The 21,121-nt window shown below is 38.4% G+C and overlaps 1 protein-coding gene across 3 annotated transcripts; it reads right to left on the bottom strand.

Annotated features, from left to right (window-relative positions):
- Positions 1-1,836: 1,836 nt before the first annotated feature.
- Positions 1,837-9,690, bottom strand: LOC111947998. 3 transcript variants are annotated; one of them, XM_023959160.1, is made up of 7 exons: positions 9,255-9,690; positions 8,497-8,598; positions 7,736-7,837; positions 5,457-5,558; positions 3,465-3,566; positions 2,711-2,800; positions 1,837-2,482 (listed from the first exon to the last, which is right to left on the bottom strand). In XM_023959160.1, exons 1-7 carry the CDS (start codon positions 9,357-9,359, stop codon positions 2,351-2,353), a joined length of 735 nt encoding a protein of 244 aa, XP_023814928.1. In that variant the 5' UTR covers positions 9,360-9,690; the 3' UTR covers positions 1,837-2,350. The 3 variants fall into 3 exon arrangements, 1 of the variants encoding a protein (XP_023814928.1); XR_002873994.1 differs by lacking the exons at positions 7,736-7,837; positions 8,497-8,598; positions 9,255-9,690 and adding an exon at positions 6,976-7,723; XR_002873995.1 differs by lacking the exons at positions 7,736-7,837; positions 8,497-8,598; positions 9,255-9,690 and adding an exon at positions 6,216-6,955.
- Positions 9,691-21,121: the final 11,431 nt, after the last annotated feature.

The raw sequence follows: 21,121 nt of genomic DNA, 5'->3' as shown, positions 1-21,121 counted from the left end.
GGAAAAAGTGGACAGATGGTTTATTAGGGCACAAAAAAAGATTTGAGTGCGAGTAAAATGTGAGCAAATGAAAAAGCAGGTGAAAAATTGCTTGTGAAAAGAAGAATGTCAGTAGTCTGAGCTCTGTCTCCCCCTCTTGTCACTAGTGGGAGCCATCGCCGGCTTACTATCGCACCACATCTCCCAGCCGCATCAGCACATAGTCCCCCGATGCCACTCCGTTGAAACCCATTGACAATCAACCATCTGAGACTTAAGCAGTATTGTTTGTGCCTGTCAGCCTGCATTACCGAGGGTTTCTATCCGGACCTGATCTTCCGTTTACCTGACCCCATTTTACTTTGACTCTTTCTGCCACCTGCCTGAATCTACGCCTGAACTGTGTATTCCCACGTCTGATCACTCAAACTCTAATGCTCGTGATTGATTTCTGCCAAGCAGACCCTGTCTTAGCTTCACAGACTTTTAGTTGTGATTGAATCCTGTCAAAACTTCTGACCATAAAACCTGTTGCATTTGGATCCAGCCATCTGCCTGCCTGTTTGTAAAACAAACTAAAGAAAAAAGATACAGAAAACTGTATTTCTTTTAAACACTGCAAAGGTCCCCCTGTGACTAAAGTTTTTCTAATTGAACTGAATGTAAATGTCTTTCATTCAATTTTTATTTATTGTATACTGCTAAAGTAAAACTACAATTTGTGGTTTTAAATCATACAATTTAATTTTGGTTGAGAGAAAGAAAAAAAAAAGCTCAAAGGAAAATAAACAATATTGTCATAACAGGCAGACGGTTAGATCCAAATGCAGCAGGTTTTATTATCACAGCTCAAAGTCCACAAAGCTAAATCAGCGTCAGGCAGGCAGGGGTTTATAACAGGCATAAGATCATCGGAGGAGACAGGGTAGTCAGGATCAAGGCGAGAGTCGCGCCAGGAATACAGGGTCAGGAGAGAGATCAGGGGGGTATTCCAGAAAGCTAGCTCCCACGGTAAGTTTGAGGCTAAAGAAGTGTACAACCACGCTTTCGGTTCCAAAAACAGAGGTATGTTTCAGGGTATGCTTAGTTCCCATAGCAACTCATGCTCTGAACATAACCTGGTCTGTAGCAGGTTTAGTTGAAGGTTAGTTTGTTTTCAGAGAAGTGAAGCAGCATTACATGTCAATTTGAAGATGATTTAGTGGATGAAGAAGCTCAGATACTTCTTTTTCCACTGTGAGAGGGTGATAAGACCATGTATGGATGTTGGAAAGATAAACCTTTTTACTTTGATATAACTTAATTATTTGCTTTAGTTAACTAAAAATAATTGATTTATCTTAAGTCATCTTAAAAACAACACATAGTTATAGGACAGTTATTTTACTGTGTTATGAAGATGAATATATCTGCAGGCTCAAACTTAGACATATGAGAGTTCAAGAAGTACAATAAATTAAGAAGAAAAAACATTTAATTGAATTGGAGTAATATGACATTTAGTTGTTATCTATCTATCTATCTGTCAGATAAATGCATCTAGACATTAAAGAAAAACACAATTATAAACAACAAACCACAACAAGAATCAAGCTTCTCATGCACGAGGGAGAGGAGCAAGAGTGACAGAAAAGGTCTACCACGCTTCTCTTCTCAAAGGTCTGCCTCTCCTTGTGCTGCTTTTATTATGAACACAAGGTAAAAAAAGGTAACATTTTCAAGACAAAGAGAAAAGTTCATTAGCGGTGTCATCAAATGACCCTTTTGGTTGGATTCTAAGTTCAAACAGTATTCCTTATCAGCTAAGGACAGTGTGTCGTTAAACCCCCTCTTAGCTGGGGATGAGCTGAACACACACACACACACACACACACACACACACACACACATACTTGCATTCCCCCTTTGAGGGGCCCAACAGTTTTTTAGCAAGTTGTGGGGTCCACCATTTGTAAAGGTGCTACAGGTGTGAAAAAAATCAGGAAGCACTATAAAAAAATACCAAACATAAAAAACATTTTTGTTTAAACGAATTTGAATGTTAAAAAGTTTATGTTAGTTTTTTGGTCACTTATGGGGTTCATTTCCAACATTCAGTTGTTGTGAGGTCCACTTGCTGCATACACAAATATTCTTAGGTTTTGTATCTATATAGGGTCCAAAATCGTTTTTTTTTTGTTTCTTAATTAGATTTATTGTTCCTTTCAGACCAGCTGTAAAGGCAAACTGTCAGAAACACATAGCATACATTTCCTTACTTTCCACTTGCTTGCAGCCTTATGTGTATTTCTAAACAAACTTTAACCAAACATTTTTACAGTTACTTTATAGCCAGATTTTTACATCGTTATTTACAGTAACTCATACAAGATTAGTAATTTTTAAAGAAAATAATAAGTATAAAAAATATACTTAAAAATAATAAGAATAATATAAAAACCCAAGTGTAATAATATTGTTTCTGTGCCTCAGGTCTGGTGTCTTCAGCTTTGAATGCCACCACCTATAGAAAAAAAAAAGGAAAAGGAGATTAAGAACCTTATGGTGACTAACTATAGTGACTGTCTATAGTGACCTGATTTTACCTTAATACAAAGGTTTTGGAAAAACTTTATAATTAAGTCTAGATTTCAAGTCCAAGAATGTTTAATGTGACAAAATAGCATTTTTTAAGGAATTGCGTGCATTGAAAAGCATTTTTTTAAATAGTTTTTTTTGACAAAAAACTTACTTTTTGGCGGGCCAAGACATGACTTGATGTTTGATCAGGTGAAAGTTTCTTTGTCTTATGTCTGGTGTCTCCTGGTTTGAGTGCCACCACCTATAGTAAAAAAAAAAAAATGAAAACAGAGATCAATCACCTTGTAATTGCATGACTTTACCTTAATACAAAAGTTTTTGTAAACACTTTAGAATTAAGGCTAAATATGTAGTCTAGGAACATTTAATATGAAAATATAGCATTTTTGTAAAGGAATTGGGTGCATTGAAAAAGCGTTCTTATGAAAATACTCTGAAAAAGAGTTAAGAAAAGTCTGTGAAACCAAACAGAGAATGATGAGACAGTTTTAAGAAGTGAATCCATAAAGTTCTAAGAAAGACATGTCAACTTTAGAGATAACACCAAGATAAAAGATCATTAGCAGACGGGAGGGCCCCATAAAGAGAAGCTAGAAACTTGTGTGTGTAAAAGTCAAGCCAGTCAGGAAAAAGTTGGGTGGAGGTTTTCACAAAAAGACCCCACAAAGTTCAGGTTTGTAATTTGTGTGTAAGGCATCAAGTGCAAAAATAAAGGATAGTAAATAAAAACACATGCAATGACTGCGAAATATACAACCTCTACTAAAGGTTACTGAACTACAGTATTACTACACTAAATTTAATTGAGTCATTGTTAAAAACATCATCACTTTTCTTTTAAAACATTGCCAAGTTGTATTATAAGTAATAACACAAATGACTATAACAAGTATTTTCCACCTTACCTCTGTTGTCATTTTTTGACGGGCCGAGAATTCACTTGATGTTTGATCAGGTGAAAGTTTCTTTGCCCAAGGTCTGGTGTCTCCAGGTTCAGGTGCCACGACCTATAGAAAAAAAAAACGAAAACAGAGATTAAGCACTTACTAGTTGCCTGACTTTACCATAATACAAAAGTTTTTGTAAACACTTTATAAATTAGGTTAGATATGTAGTCCAAAAACGTTTAATATGATAATATAGCATTTTTTAAAGGAATTGCGTGCATTGAAAAAGCGTTTCTATGAAAATACTCTGAAAAAGAGTTAAGAAAAGTCTGTGAAACCAAACAGATAAAAAATAAACAATTTTAAGAAGAGAATCCATGAAGTTCTAAGAAACACATGTTAACTTTAGAGATAACACCAAGATAAAAGATCATTAGCAGACGGGATGGCCCCATAAAGAGCAGCTAGAAACTTGTGTGTGTAAAAGTCAAGCCTGTCAGGAAAAAGTTGGGGGGAGGTTTTCACAAAAGGACCCCATAAAGTTCAGGTTTGTAACTTGTGTGTATGTGTAAACATAAAAGAATGTAAATAAAAATACATGCAATGACTGCAAAATACACAACCTCTACTAAAGGTTACTAAAGTACAGTATTACTACACTAAATTTAATTGAGTCATTGTTGAAAATATCATCACTTTTCTTTGAAAACATTGCCAAGTTGCAGTATAACTACTAGGGGTGTCACGATTCCGACTTTAAATCGAAATCGATCGAAATTAAGTCACAGTCTCTAACTTCGAATGAAAAAATGGAATCGTCGATGCTGCCACGCCCCCATGCTGCGTCTGGTTTCTTGCCAAGCGGAAAAAGTACTGCGAGTCTATTTGTTAATAAAGTTTAAAAAAGAAAAAAAAAGAAGTGCTGCGAGTCAACCTCCTCTAACAGCCACTCAAAAGATAGCATGGTATCGTCGATGGGATGCAGGAGACCCATCGACAGAACTTTAATTTCCTCCTCTTTCACCGAAGTCGCTGGTGTGGAGGTATTTTGGATTTCCAGTGAGTTATGTTGACAACCTTCCCGTTGTCGACAAAAAAATAAATAAAACAGTTTGCAAGCTGCGCTGTATGTGCTTGTGCCGTATTCTCTCACGGACAGCACGACTAACATGCAGGGCATCACGCAGGCACAACAAAAACATAGATTCATCTGTAAACCAACAACTACACAAACTACTCTTCCGTCTTCATTTGGAATTAAACTTCCAAGCAACTCAACTCGTGCAAATGCGATTAGGCGTGCGGTTGGAGTATTTATAGGCGGGGACATGCGACCTTATTCGGTGGTCGAAAACTGCGGTTTTAGGCATTTAATTAGCGTGTTAGAGCCCCGCTACGAAATCCCCAATAGAACGCACCTCTCAGCTACGGGGATTCCCTCCGTGTACAATAATGTAAAAGAGAAAGTTATTGAAGGTCTGAGCAGACCTTGTAAAAATATGGAAGAATACAGTCATCATTCTCAGGGGATAAAAAGTAGTTATCAGTGTGGTACATGTTTATGTTCAGAAAAAGTTTAAGACACTTAATTGTTCAGAGACTATGGACATGTCTCTGTTTTATTGTTTTTGTTTGTTTTGTTTTGAACTTGAATGTCATCTTTTTTGAAGAAGGCTGCACTTACAAAATAGAAACTTGAAGCCAGTTTATTTTAAAAAATTTAATTGACTAAAGATATAAGTTATTGTTCCATTATTTTGTTAATAAACGTTTTAAATTTGACAGTGTAGTGTGTTACATTGCAAACAAAGGTCAGATATTCTATTGCATTAAAGTCTAGTTTTAAAAAAATGACAATCTGTGCTTAAAAAAGAACAAATGTAAAAATCGAGAATCGAATCGAACCGTGACCTTAGAATCGAAAATGCAATCGAATCGAGGATTTGGAGAATCGTGACACCCCTAATAACTACTAACACAAATTACTAAAACAAGTATTGTCCACCTTACCTCTGTTGTCATCTTTTGACGGGCCAAGACATGACTAGGTTTTTTACCAAGTGAAAGTTTCTTTGCCCCAGGTTTGGTGTCTCCAGGTTTGAGTACCACCACCTACAAAAAAAAAGGAAAACAGGGATTAAGCACTTTATAGTTGCTGGACTTTAACTTAATACTAACATTTTTGTAAACACTTTATAATTAAGGTTAGATATATAGTCTAAGAATGTTTAATATGATAATATAGCATTTTTTTAAAGGAAAAGTGTGCATTGAAAAAGTGTTTCTATGAAAATTCTCTAAAAAAGAGTTAAGAAAAGTCTGTGAAACCAAACAGAGGATGAGTAGACAGTTTTAAGAAGAGAATCCATGAAATTCTAAGAAAGACATGTTAACTTTAGAGATAACACCAAGACAAAAGACAACTAGCAGACGGGAGGGCCCCACAAAGAGCAGCTAGAAACTTGTGTGTGTAAAAGTCAAGCCAGTCAGGAAAAGGTTGGGGGAAGGTTTTCACAAAAGGACCCCACAAAGCTCGGGTTTGTAATTTGTGTGTAAGGCATCAAGTACAAAAATAAAGAAATTTAAATAAAAATACACGCAGTAACTGCAAAATACAAAACTTCTACTAAAGGTTACTTAAGTACAGTATTACTACACGATATGAATGTCAGTTATTGCTAACTATGTCAACTCTTCTTTGAAAACATTGCTAAGTTTCAGCTACTAACTACTAACACAAATGAATACAACAAGTACTGTCCGTCTTACCTCTGTTGCCTTTTTTTGATGGGCCAAGACATATCTAGCTTTTTTATCAGGTGAAAGTTTCTTTGCCCCAGGTCTGGTGTCTCCAGGCTTGAGTGCCACCACCTACAGAACAAAAAGGGAAACAGAGACTAAGCACTTTATAGTTGCATGACTTTACCTTAATACAAAAGTTTTTGTAAACACTTTATAATTAAGGCTAGATACATAGTCTAAGAACATTTAATATGACAATATAGCATTTTTTTAAAGGAAAAGTGTGCATTGAAAAAGTGTTTCTATGAAAATTCTCTAAAAAAGAGTTAAGAAAAGTCTGTGAAACCAAACAGAGGATGAGTAGACAGTTTTAAGAAGAGAATCCATGAAGTTCTAAGAAAGACATGTTAACTTTAGAGATAACACCAAGACAAAAGACAACTAGCAGACGGAAGGGCCCCACAAAGAGCAGCTAGAAACTTGTGTGTGTAAAAGTCAAGCCAGTCAGGAAAAAGTTGTGGGAAGGTTTTCACAAAAGGCCCCCACAAAGCTCGGGTTTGTAATTTGTGTGTAAGGCATCAAGTACAAAAATAAAGAAATTTAAATAAAAATACACGCAGTAACTGCAAAATACAAAACTTCTACTAAAGGTTACTTAAGTACAGTATTACTACACGATATGAATGTCAGTTATTGCTAACTATGTCAACTCTTCTTTGAAAACATTGCTAAGTTTCAGCTACTAACTACTAACACAAATGAATACAACAAGTACTGTCCGTCTTACCTCTGTTGCCTTTTTTTGATGGGCCAAGACATAACTAGCTTTTTTATCAGGTGAAAGTTTCTTTGCCCCAGGTCTGGTGTCTCCAGGCTTGAGTGCCACCACCTACAGAACAAAAAGGGAAACAGAGACTAAGCACTTTATAGTTGCATGACTTTACCTTAATACAAAAGTTTTTGTAAACACTTTATAATTAAGGCTAGATACATAGTCTAAGAACATTTAATATGACAATATAGCATTTTTTTAAAGGAAAAGTGTGCATTGAAAAAGTGTTTCTATGAAAATTCTCTAAAAAAGAGTTAAGAAAAGTCTGTGAAACCAAACAGAGGATGAGTAGACAGTTTTAAGAAGAGAATCCATGAAGTTCTAAGAAAGACATGTTAACTTTAGAGATAACACCAAGACAAAAGACAACTAGCAGACGGAAGGGCCCCACAAAGAGCAGCTAGAAACTTGTGTGTGTAAAAGTCAAGCCAGTCAGGAAAAAGTTGTGGGAAGGTTTTCACAAAAGGCCCCCACAAAGCTCGGGTTTGTAATTTGTGTGTAAGGCATCAAGTACAAAAATAAAGAAATTTAAATAAAAATACACGCAGTAACTGCAAAATACAAAACTTCTACTAAAGGTTACTTAAGTACAGTATTACTACACGATATGAATGTCAGTCATTGCTAACCATGTCAACTCTTCTTTGAAAACATTGCTAAGTTTCAGCTACTAACTACTAACACAAATGAATACAAAAAGTAATGTCCGTCTTACCTCTGTTGCCTTTTTTTGATGGGCCAAGACATATCTAGCTTTTTTATCAGGTGAAAGTTTCTTTGCCCCAGGTCTGGTGTCTCCAGGCTTGAGTGCCACCACCTACAGAACAAAAAGGGAAACAGAGACTAAGCACTTTATAGTTGCATGACTTTACCTTAATACAAAAGTTTTTGTAAACACTTTATAATTAAGGCTAGATACATAGTCTAAGAACATTTAATATGACAATATAGCATTTTTTTAAAGGAATAGTGTGCATTAAAAAAGCGTTTTCATGAAAATACTCTGAAAAAGAGTTAAGAAAAGTCTGTGAAACCAAACAGATGATGAAGAGACAGTTTTAAGAAGAGAATCCATAAAATTCTAAGAAGACATGTTAACTTTAGAGATAACACCAAGACAAAAGGTAATTAGCAGACGGGAGGGCCCCATAAAGAGCAGCTAGAAACTTGTGTGTGTGTAAAAGTCAAGCCAGTCAGGAAAAAGTTGTGGGAAGGTTTTCACAAAAAGACCCCACAAAGTTAGGGTTTGTAATTTGTGTGTAAGGCATCAACTGCAAAAATAAAGGAATTTAAATAAAAATGCATCCAGTAACTGCAAAATACAAAACCTCTACCAAAGGTTACTTAAGTACAGTATTACTACACTATATGAATGTCAGTCATTGCTAACTATGTCAACTCTTTTCTGTGAAAACATTTCCAAGTTGCAGTATGATTACTAGTGCAACTGATTACAACAAGTATTGTCCACCTTACCTCTGTTGTCATTTTTTGACAGGCCAAGACATGACTTGATGTTTGATCAGGTGAAAGTTTCTTTGCCCCAGTTCTGGTGTCTCCATGTTTGAGTGCCACCACCTACAGAACAAAAATGAAAACAGAGATAAAGCACTTACTAGTTGCTTGACTTTACCTTAATAGACAAGTTTTTGTAAACACTTTATAATTAAGGCTAGATAAATAGTCTAAGAACATTTAATATGACAATATAGCATTTTTTAAAGGAATAGTGTGCATTTAAAAAGCGTTTCCATGAAAATACTCTGAAAAAGAGTTAAGAAAAGTCTGTAAAACCAAACAGATGATGAAGAGACAGTGTTAAGAAGAGAATCCATGAAGTTCTAAGAAGACATGTTAACCTTAGAGTTAAAAACCAAGACAAAAGGTAATTAGCAGACGGGAGGGCCCCATAAAGAGCAGCTAGAAACTTGTGTGTGTAAAAGTCAAGCCAGTCAGGAAAAAGTTGGGGGAAGGTTTTCACAAAAAGACCCCACACAGTTTAAGTTTGTAATTTGTGTGTAAGGCATCAAGTGCAAAAATAAAGGAATTTAAATAAAAATACATGTAATAACTACAAAATACACAACCTCTACTAAAGATTACTAAAGTACAGTATTATTACACTAAATTAATGTCAGTCATTGCTTACTATATCAACTCTTTTCTTTGAAAACAAAAAGTTGCAGCTACTAACTACTAACAAAAATGACTACAACACATACTGTCCATCTTACCTCTGTTGTCAACTCTTCAGGGGCCGAGACATGTCTTGATGTATGATCAGGTGTTGTTTGAATCCTTGGTTTTTTCTTTCTTATCTTTTGTTTTTTTCTTTCCATTTTTGGCTCTATCACAACAAATGTAAAGTCATAAGTTTTAGTTGATCACACTTATGTATAAGTAAATTTATGTATTCAAATATCTTTAAATAAAATCAATATTATAACAGTGCATGCATAAAATTTGGTAATGTTCAGGATGAGACTGTAAGAAAAGTACAAATATTTATATTTGTGTATAAAAAAAATAGGGTTATATTGAATAACAAAGAAATCAAGAAAACCTTTTTTTTTTATAACATTAAGCCTTAATTTCTTTTATACATGCTGAACTATGCGCATGGAAATAAAGTCAGTTCCTTCAAGTACAAATTTAACACCTGTCCCATAGCTACCACAGGAAAATCCCTCATGAACATTTTAATCTTTGCTGCAGAGCTAAATATGACACTATCAGCCAATATGCAGTTAGGCTAGAGCAGTGAGGGCTTCAGGCTTCATGGATTCTCTTTTTAAAACTTTCAGGTCTCAGTCATGATGTACTGCTATTTTAGCATTAGCGCTAGCATTAGCGCTAGCATTAGCGCTAGCATTAGCAACATGTGCTCAATGTTAACTACTGTATTTCCTTTATGTGAACGTTCTTGCATTTGATTCTGAGTGCATGTAGTTGTCATTGCAAAAAAACAGAGGCAGAGACAGACTTAAGAAACATCAACACCCCACCAAAAAAAGAAAAAACCTACCTGTTACTTTGCTTGCTACCAAGGCCTTTTCTCCAAGCTTAGGCAATCATGCCTGTAAGAGGTCCAAGAAGTGGGCGTGGTGTACATGTGATGACTTAATCATGTAAATGAGTTCTCATTGGGTAGAATATACACACTTTCAGCATTTAGCTCTTGAGAGGTCCACCTGGCTCCCTATACAAATATTAAAAGATCCACGCAAATGAAAATCTTGTTTTTGTGTTTTTTAACATGTTCTTGTAGAAATGTTTTTCATAATAAAGGACACATAAAATAATACATGAATAAAGATAAGTTTGTACGTTTTTCCTAATTAAAATTGCATTGGATCAGGAGCAGATCTAAACCAGATGCTTTAAAATGCTCAGACTCGTGACATAGCTACTGAAATGACTGTGCCAAAGTCTCCCATATCCTCTTCTGCTGCCCTTGCCCTCCCTGATCCGGTTAGGGTTAGATGTGCGAGAAAGGATGGGCGTTGAACATTTGTGTTGTGGCAAATTGCAATTCTTGCTCAACCTGTGGCTCCGGAGCCACAGGTTGCTATTTCATCTCTGTGCTGCAGCTCTCTGTGGTTTTATAAAATAACTATTATGTTTTAAGATTGTTGTGGTGCCTTTATCACTGTTGGTATGTGTGAGTGGGCAGGAGGAGGAGAGCAGCGTGAATGCGCGGAGGGGGTGTGTCTTCGGTTGTGGACAAGAGACTGTAATGGGATGGAAAGTTCTTCCAAAAAGACAGTCAGTGGTAATCTTGTTGTGGGAACACGGGCACCCAAAAAAAAAAAAAAAAAAAATTGACAGTCCCCAACCCCTGCAGTTTTCTACACTAAAACCACCCATTTCCACGTAAAATTAACTTCATTTGTGCTAGGGCACCCCTACTATCCTGTCACCTTTCTGCTACGACAACTGTGTTTAGCCCTCTCTGTGTAGAGTACACTGGAGGAGCGCATGGGGGGTTGCAAGTGGGAAAACGACTCGCAGCTGCAGAGGACATGAACAAGTAGAGAGGCGGGGGAGGGGCTGAGACTCACTGCTTATGATTCAAGAACCTGCAACAAACCAACAGCTGGTTCCTAATAAAAAATAGTTGTCATCCATAAAATGTATATTCTATATTGGCTTTACTGGATTTTATGAAAAGAGAAAGAGCAAAAAGAAGTCTGCATCAAAGGGAATTTGTTTCCATCACCTCACTCATCTTAAGTCTGGATGTTTGAGAGATTTAAAAGTCTATTTTAGGTTTTTGGAAAATGGACAAAAGATCAAAAGTTGAGCGTCCAGTGTAGAAAGAAGAAAAATACTCCAAGGGTAAAGGAATGTGTGCCGGGTCCAAAGTTAAAACTTGCTAGGCACCAAATACGTCCAAATTTACTGATGGAGGAGTAAAATTTGGAGCAACATTTGGCTAATGAAGGTTTACACTTAATTAGACCAGTCTTGTTAATTATTTTATTGATGTATTTCATCTAAGCTTCTCTGCCATTATCATATACAGTCAATGCTTCACATGCAATGAACACAATCATTTGTTTCTTTTTAAGTAAGTTTTATGCGACACTTAAGCACAAAAAACAGAAGAATATGTCCTCTAGTTTCCATTGTTCATTCATGAAGCAAACGGAAATTACTTGAATTTATTAATTCATAATTGGTTTCAAGGTTGTATTCAGCTCAAGAAAAAAAAAACAGAGAAATTTGTCAGTTTTTACCAAAAAACACCCAGCCTTCAGAAAGAAAACACAGACAGATACGTGTTAAATGTAACTACACACTATATGTTGATTGTGAATTCAACTATACAAGCATTTTTTTTCTTATGTTTAATAATACAGTAAAAAATATATATTTTTGTTTTGCCCAAGGTGTCAAACTAGCCAGGACTGCCTCTGAAGACAATAAATTTTTAATGAAATTGAATGAGAAGTGAATAGCGATTGAAATGTTTCAAAACCAGTTAAATTTGGGTGTCTTGAAAAGCGCAGATAAATCCAATCCATTATTATTATTATTATTAAATTATGCCGTTCACTGGAAACACTAGGTTTTCCAAAGTCTGTTGTGGCTCCCTGTGTTTTAATATATGTGGAAACTGATCCAAATGGCTCTTTGAGTAGTTAAGGTTGCAGACCCCTGCCTTAGACCCTCCTTCTCTTCAAGGAAACCTCCTGAAAAAAAAAAACGATTCCAGGAAAAAAAGAAGAAACCTCAGGGGTGTCCACATAAAGGAGGGATCCTCCCCAGGATGGTCAGACACCAGATGTCTTAGAGAAGAGAAGAATTAGCTTATCTAACATTACAACTACATGTCTAAATAGTCCAGCAGATGGGGTTCATCCAGATGGAGTTGGGGGATGGCTAGGGGCGTGGGACGAGCCAGAGGCAAGGTACATGTTGAAATCAGGAGCACAACTGGAATCTGGAATCACTCGGAGAGTGGGAAAAAGGGGACAATGCATGAATCACACTGCACCAAACAGAGCTATGGAGAACTGAATGATAAATAAATGATCGAGAATAGAGGACAGAACCCTAGTGCACCATAGCACTAAATTCTAGCAGCCTATTAACAACTCTTACTGTTATTAAGTTTAATTCAAACATGTTCATAGTAACTTAAGCATTCTCGTATTACTAGCTAGTCTGCCAATAAGACTGTCAAAAAAGGAATTTTCTGAGCCTATCTTTGAATGTAGAAACTGTTTCGGCCTCTCTTCCATAAGATGGTAGTTTATCCCATAAGACAGGGGCTTGGTGGCTAAAGGCTTTGCCTCCAACTATGCTTAAACAAGTACTAGGACCCACAAGCAGTCCTGCGATGCTACTACTCAAGTAATTCCACCCAGAGGGGTTACATTCTCTGCATGTAACCCCTCAGAGAATGCAGAGAATGTGGAATGAATGGATGCTTTGAAACCCACAATCAAGGATAACTGCCAACAACTGGTAGCCCAATGCTCTAACATCTACAATCGGCAACTCCTATCACAATTTGAGATTGAAGCTACAATATAATACCACGGGAGAGCCAGAACAACAGGTCAGACAGGAGGCTATACCACACTCCCACCCTGAGCTTGGGTACACAGCTCCAACAACTACAGATATGCTGAGCGAGGCAGCAACTGGCCTGAAAGACAAGATCATGTCTAGAATGAACACTAGGCAACCCTGATACCAGCTACAACAGTTAAATTATGTACCACCTGAAAGTCTCCTGGAAACTGTGAATGAAGCATTGAGGGCAATTCCTACCACAACCATCACAGAAAACAATGAACTGGTTTACACTTCAGCAGCAGTGATCCTTGAGATGCTTGGCTATAAGAGCAACCATGGGAGAAAACAACAATACCTACCATGGAAGCAACGGTTAGAGGCCAAAATCAAGGCAACTCAGAAGGATGTGAGTAAGCTGACAGAGGCTCAAAGAGGTACAATAAGAAAGCAAGTACCTAAGAGATACAGCCAGATGCCCATACCTGAAGCACTGGAAACTGCCAAACCAAGGCTCCTAGCCTTGAGCAGCCGCCTAAAGAGGTACACAAGAGACAATGAAGCCAGATGAATAAACAGGCTGTTCGCAACTCAGCGAAAGTGTATGGTCAGTGGCAGGGTCAAAACAGCCGAGCAGACCCACCAAGGCTGGAAACTGAACAGTACTGGAAAAGCATATGGGAGAAAGAGGCAGCACATAATAGCAATGCCCAATGGCTGGTCTCTCTGAGAAATGAACATAGCAACCTCCCTGAACAGAATCCAGTATCCATCACAGTGGCAGACATCCAAGGAGGAGTCTCAGGTATGAAGAACTGGACAGCACCGGGCCCTGTCATTATACATGCCTACTGGCTAAAGAAACTCACCGCACTCCACGAGCGCCTAGCAGCACAAATGAACAAGCTGCTAAGAGATGGGACTCACCCTGAATGGCTAACGGAAGGGCGAACAATCCTGATCCAGAAGGATCCCTCAAAGGGTGCAGTCCCATCCAACTACCGCCCAATAACCTGTCTGTCCACAACATGGAAGCTGATGTCAGGCATCATTGCAACCAAGATAAATGGGCATATGGATCAATACATGAGCAACACACAGAAGGGCATTGGCAGAGACTCCAGAGGAGCCAAACACCAACTCCTGGTTGACAGAACAGTCGCTCAATACTGCAGGTCACGAAACACCAACCTGTGCACAGCTTAGATTGATTACAAGAAAGCTTATGACTCAATGCCACACACGTGGATCACTGAATGGTTGGAGCTGTACAACATCAACAGGACTCTAAGAGCCTTCATAAGAAACTAAATTAAGCTGTGGAAAACCACCCATGAAGCCAATGGGAAGCCACTTGCACAAGTGTCCATCAAATGTTGGATATACCAATGTGATGCTCTGTCCCCACTTCTGTTCTGCATAGGTCTGAACCCCCTCAGCCAAATAATCAAAAAGACTGGCTATGGATACCGACTCAGAAATGGGGCCAACATCAGTCACCTCCTCTACATGGATGATATCAAGCTTTATGCTAAGAGCGAGCGTGACTTGACTCCCTGATCCACACAACCAGGATCTTCAGTACTGACATTGGGATGTCATTCGGGCTTGAGAAATGCAACCGGATGGTGACAAAGAGAGGCAAGGTAGTCCACACAGGAGTAGTCTCACTCCCAGAAGGAACAATAGCAGACATCGAGGACAGTTACAAGTACCTTGGAATTCCGCAGGCAAATGGCAACCTGGAGCAGGCAACAAGGAAGGCTGCAACAGCTAAATACCTCCAACGAGTAAGGCAAGTCCTAAGAAGCCAGCTCAATGGCAAGAATAAGACCCGGGCAATTAACAGCTATGCACTGCCAGTTATCAGATACCCTGCAGGAATAATAAGATGGCCAAAGAAAGAGATACAGACCATGGATGTTAAAACACGAAAAATCCCCACCATGCATGGAGGGTTCCATCCCAAATCCAGCACCCTGAGACTGTATGCTAGCCGCAAGGAAGGAGGCCGGGATGAAACATCCAAGATGCATGTGTGCATCAAGCTCAAGGCCCCAACTGACAGTGTGCTCAGTGAATGTCTCAGGCAATGGAGAGCAGAGGATACAGTGCTGGAGGACAGATCCTCATGCGAGGACAAACCCCTGCATGGGATGTACCAACCGACCATAACCGAAGTGGCTGATATCAAGAAGTCCTACCAATGGCTAGAAAGGCTGGCGTATAGGACAGCACTGAAGCACCATCCTGGCAGCTCAGGAACAAGCCCTGAGCACCAGAACGATAGAGGCTCAGATCTACCACACCAGACAAGACCCAAGGTGTAGGCTGTGCAAAGAGGCGCCTGAAACAATCCAGCACACAACTGCAGGGTGTAAGGTAAAGCCTTAGTGCAGGTAAAGCATACATGGAGCGCCATAATCAAGTGGCTGGAATATTATACAGGAACATGTGTGCACAATATGAACTGGAAACCCCATGGTCAAAACAATGGGAAACACCTCCGAAGGTGGTAGAGAATGAGAGGGCAAAGATCCTGTGGGACTTCCAGATCCAGACTGATAGGACGGTGATGGAGAACCAACCAGACATTGTAGTGGTGGACAAAGAACAGAGGAAAGCCGTTGTGGTGGATGTGGCAGTGCCAAGCAATGGGAACATCAGGAAGAAGGAACATGAGAAACTGGAGTAATACCAGGGACTCAAAGAGGAACTGGAGAAAGCATGGAAAGTGAAGGTGACAGTGGTAATTGGAGCACTTGGAGCAGTAACCCCCAAGCTGGAGGAGTGGCTGCAACAGATACCTGGAAAGACCTCAGGCCTGTCAGTCCAGAGAAGTACAATGCTAGGAACAGCTTAGATACTGGACGACCCTCAAACTCCCAGGCCTCTGGTAGATGACCCGAGCTTGGAGGACAAATCACCCACGGATATTCAATTTCAATATTTCATTTCAAAATAGTTTTTTAAAGAATTGTCTGTGGTGAGAATGTCTTTTGTGAAAATTGTCTGTATAACAATTGGAAAAACTTGAAAATAGTTGATTAAGAGAAAGTTTAAAGCTAGAACACAGTAAGTTTTAATGAAGACAATTTAACCTTAGAGTAAAAACTAAAACAAAAGACAATTAGCATATGGAAGGATCCTATAAAGACTCGTTTGAAATCAACAGTCCTTGCACAAATAACAAATGACATTGAACAATATAGTTGTTACCTAGAAGGACTTTTGTTTGGTATTTTCATTCCTTGTGGGAAACAATAGTCTTCAGGAACTCTTTCCCTTTGGTTTTCTCAGTACATTTTTGCTTTTGCTTCTTCTGAATGTATGATAAAACAAATGGAAAGTTTTAGGACATTTTAAATGTTTGGACATTTGAAACAGACATTTTCCTAACTTAATATTTGCAGTTATTTACTCACCTTTTCGCTTTGAATTACCAAAGTTAGATTCTATGTCAGCTCCAGTCTCTATTCCTTTAACTGCAAATAAGTGCAAATGTGGTTTGTTATTTGCAACAATTATTTGTATAGTGTGGTTTGGTATTTCTTGATGATCATTCACTAATCTCTAAAGGGAGATTAAAATAAAGGGGAATCCAACTATTTTTTATTCCTTTTTATTACACTTTTTGAATGTACAACACGAAGATAAAAACAAATCCCATAAACTCCATATTTATTTTGCACTTACCACAAGGAAATTGCACTTTATCACTAGGGTTTATCATATGATTTTGTTCTTGCCCCTTTTGGATCTGTTACAGCAAATGCGAAAACGCTTAATTTGACATCAGCTAACATTGTAAGGCAATGAATTTCTATAAGCATCTCAAAGTGTCATTATCAATTTTAGAATAGCGCAAGCTTAAGCTCATGATAAAATAAAAACATCTATATTGTGCTATTTATAAAGACCTATCATGCTATCAATAATGCATTCTTTTTATGTGTTTCTTTTGACTTTACACTCAGTCTAGAAATAAAGATATGATTCGTCAAGGTGGCAAGCTTTTTTTTTTTTTTCATTTTAGCAATAGCACTGACAAGATTAATTTATTTAATAGTTGTCTTTCATTTTAAAATTTTTAACTTACATATGCTACAAAATTAATCTGCAGTAAATTGAATGAATTTTCAGTGATAAGCAGTGGAGATTAATGTAATTAGGTCACTACTCTCTTATCAATTCTTGTCATTTCAAATACTTTATATCTTGTTTCAACTTTTTTCAAACATAACTCAACATGCTTTAGATTTTCTTTAAAAAAAAGGTAACAAAGCAGTGTTAGGTTCCCAGCCATGATAGATAGCCTACCTAGCATTAGCATTAGTAATATGTGCTGTTTACTTCTGTTTTTAATTCATAAAGATTTTTTCCCCCATTTTTTTTACTGCATGTAGCTGTCATTGCAAACAAAGTCATAAGAGATAAAAAGCACACTAACTTGTAAATTTAAGTCGAAAGAACCCTACCTGTTGCTTCCAAAACTCTTGCATCAACCATCAGGTTGTCCTTTAAAGGGCCTTTAAAAAGATCCAGGAAGTGGGCGTGGTCGAAGTATGATGACGCAAAAATGCAAACATTTCCTCATAGGCTAATGGGATACACACTTCCGGGAGTGTGTATCCTCTGCAATACCGGGTCTGTGACAGTAGGGGGCGCTACATTAAAAAAATTTCACACACATTTTTTACCCACATTTTCAATTTTTGTCACTTCATGGGGCAACCCCTAAAAACGAAACAGGAGCATCAGGGGGCCCTCCCAAGCCTGTTAAATAGCTCAAACTTTGTGGGGTCCACGATTTTGGGCCCCACGAGGACGTTGGGCCCCACACTGTTGGTGGGCTCCATGTGATTGGACCCTACAAAGTAATAAATGTAAGGCCACACACACACACACACACCCACACACCCACACACCCACACACACACACACACACACACACACACACACACACACACACACACACACACACACACACACACACACACACACACACACACACACACACACACACACACACACACACACACACACACACACACACACACACACACACACACACACACACACACACACACACACACACACACACACACACACACACCACACACACACACACACACACACACACACACACACACACACACACACACACACACACACACACACACACACACACACACACACACACACACACACACACACACACACACACACACACACACACACACACACACACACAGAGAAAAGGTCAATCTGAGTTAACATTTAAACTTACATTTACACAAATACTTTTAAGCAATGATAATAATAAACAAATTCCTTCACACTATCTTTCTATGTATCACAATGAAAATATGAGATAGAAAATCCTGCGTTTACTTTATTTATTCATTTTCTCCAAGCATAAACTCTTTTGCTGATGCAGTCGTATGACTTTTTTGATCGACGTATAATCTTCACACGTCGTCATTAAAATCTCCGACTCCGTCTCACTGAAGTATAGCGCTCTCTTTTGTTCTCTACGCGTTTCCTTGGTGACTCCAGAAATCGGCGATCCATTGAGAATGTCTTTATCTACTTGCTGTGCACGTGCATTAACCCAGGGTTATCAAGTCGAGCGTAATTACGCTAACTCATATCCGGTCTTTTGGAACCCACATATCCAGAGTAAGCAAGTTCAGGCGGATTTCAGCCAGAGTTCAGGGTTAAAGTCAGGGTAGTTTAAACATGCTTCCTGGAATACCCCCCAGGTCACAATTATAACGCAGAAGGCAGAGTGACACAAACAATCCTTCACACTGAGCTTCACTCAGTGTAATGCTTAAGTATGCTGTGGTTGATTGAATGAATAAAGTTCAGGTGAGTGGCATCCAGGAAGTGTAAGCTGGGGTTGCTGGGAGATGAAGGGCATTCATTACTCTGGAGAATGCTCCCGCTGGTGACCAGAGGGGTAGACAGAGCTTTGCCTTCTGAAAAATATATTTTCATTTTCTTTAAAACTGGCTCCCATCTTAAAAGCATAGGGTAGAATGTTTTGAAGCTGTATTTTTTTAGTAAAATTTCCTCACTCCTAAATATTCCACAGTCAACTGTCAGCTCTATCATTACATAACGTCAAAGTTTGGGAATAAAAAGCAACTCAGCCAAAAGTGTTAAGCCATGTAAACTGATGAAGAGGGTCCGCTGATCCTGAAGATCATAGTACAAAGAGGTTATCGACTATCTGCACATTCAGTTGCTACAGAGCTCCCAACTTCTAGTGGCCTTCAGATTAGCCCAAATACAGTACGCAGAGAGTTTTTAAACACTGCAAAAGTCCCCCTGTGAATAAACTTTTTCTAACTGAATTTAAATGTCTTTCAATTTTTATTTATTGTATGCTGCTAAAGTAAAACTGCCATTTGTGGTTTTAAATCATACAATTCAATTTTGGTTGAGAGTGAGAGAAAAAAATGGAAATAGTATGCAGAGAGTTTCATGGAATGGGTTTCAAGGGGCCGAGCAGCTGCATCCAAACCACACATCACCAAGTGCAATGCAAAGTGTCAAATACAGTGGTGTAAAGCACTGGATTTGGAGGACTGGGTTTGGAGGTTGCCGGGAGAATGGTACATTTCAGACTGCATTGTGCTGAGTGTGAAATTTGGTGTAGGAGGAATTATAGTGTGGGGTTGTTTTTAAGGACTTGGTCTTGGACCCTTAGTTCCAGTGAAAGGAACTAAGAATGCTTCAGGATGCCAAATCATTTTGGACAATTCCATGCTCCCAACCTTGTGGGAACAGTTAGGAGCAGGCTCCTTCCTCTTCCAACATGACTGTGCATGAGTGCACAAAGCAAGGTTCATTAAGACATGATGGAGGATGAACTTAACTGGCCTGCAAACCCCTGACATTAACCCGATAGAACATCTATGGGATGAATTAGAGCGGAGACTGCCAGACCTTCTCGACCAACATCCGTGTGTGACCTCACCAATGTGCTTTTGGAAGAATGGTAAAAAAAAATCCTATGAATACACTGCTCAACTTTGTGGACAGCCATCCCAGAAAATTTGAAGCTGTAATAGATACACAAAGGTGGACTGACATCATGCTGAACTCTATGGGTTAGGAATGGAATGGCGAGGTCAGTTTTTGTTACAATTCATGAAAGTTTCATGCGCAAGTTATAAAGATGAGCTGAGGTTTGTTTCTAAGACTACAGAAGGCTTAGACATCCTGTGAGAAAACTATGCAAACATGCCATATGTTGCTAATTCCCAATGTACTATTAAACCCAGGGCGCTGCTAAATTTAGCATTACCTTGAACGGCAAAAACAGTGGAATTATCATTTAATACCATGGCCCAGATACTGTAAATACTCAATTCTGATTAGCTGCGTGATGTGGATTAATTAAGGAATAATGCTCAATGAGGTGTGTTTTATCAGTAATTAAAAGACAATGTGGAAGCCTGGACTGTCTGATGCAAAGCAGAGGACAGGTGTATGGCAACGGCTAGAGGAGGTGACACAGAAGGAATTGAAGAATTTAAACTTTAGACTTTGTTTCTTTGAAACAAGCTTTTGCTTCTAAATATAAACAAAAACAAGAGGTAAGAGGTGAATTTTCTTATTGAACTGATGCTTTGTTTTAACTTATGATGTTTAGAATATATATCATTTTCTTCCTGCTGCAGAGCAAGGTCTGTGTAGCCCCTGTAGCTGTTACCATGACAACACGTCCCACAGCAAATCAAATAGTCCACTGTTTGTGACATATGACTTAAACCTGAAAAAGAACAGTAAAGTACCCACATTTTATTTACTATTTATTTATTGCACTATGGTATTAGCTGGATTTTAGGCCTTTGCACTGTCCATTAATTTCTGATAATGGATTTCTCGTCGGGTATTGTCACTTACCTGTAATTGGAGATAAATTCAGGCATGAAGGGGTTAAACCATACCCGTTTGTGAGATCTGTTCACAATCATTCTAAAGGTGTGTGTGAGTAAAATAAACTTTAACTATATCATCTTTTACAGGTCAGAGTGATAAAGCGCTTTACTAAGTGCAGAAA

The sequence above is a fragment of the Oryzias latipes genome, chromosome 1, assembly GCF_002234675.1.
Source record: "Oryzias latipes chromosome 1, ASM223467v1".
Lineage (NCBI taxonomy): Eukaryota > Metazoa > Chordata > Actinopteri > Beloniformes > Adrianichthyidae > Oryzias > Oryzias latipes.
Note: the sequence above shows the minus strand (reverse complement) of the source record. Positions and strands in the feature narration are given on the sequence as shown.

What these genes read in the sequence shown, in the direction of transcription:
- LOC111947998 (XM_023959160.1), bottom strand. Translation starts at nt 9,359, where the DNA reads ATGGAAAGAAAAAAACAAAAGATAAGAAAGAAAAAACCAAGGATTCAA. An exon ending in ATCAAAAAAAGGCAACAGAG is followed by an intron (nt 5,559 to 7,735) that starts GTAAGACGGACA and finishes TTTTTTTTGTAG; the next exon opens with GTGGTGGTACTCAAACCTGG. An exon ending in GTCAAAAAATGACAACAGAG is followed by an intron (nt 2,801 to 3,464) that starts GTAAGGTGGAAA and finishes TTTTTACTATAG; the next exon opens with GTGGTGGCACTCAAACCAGG.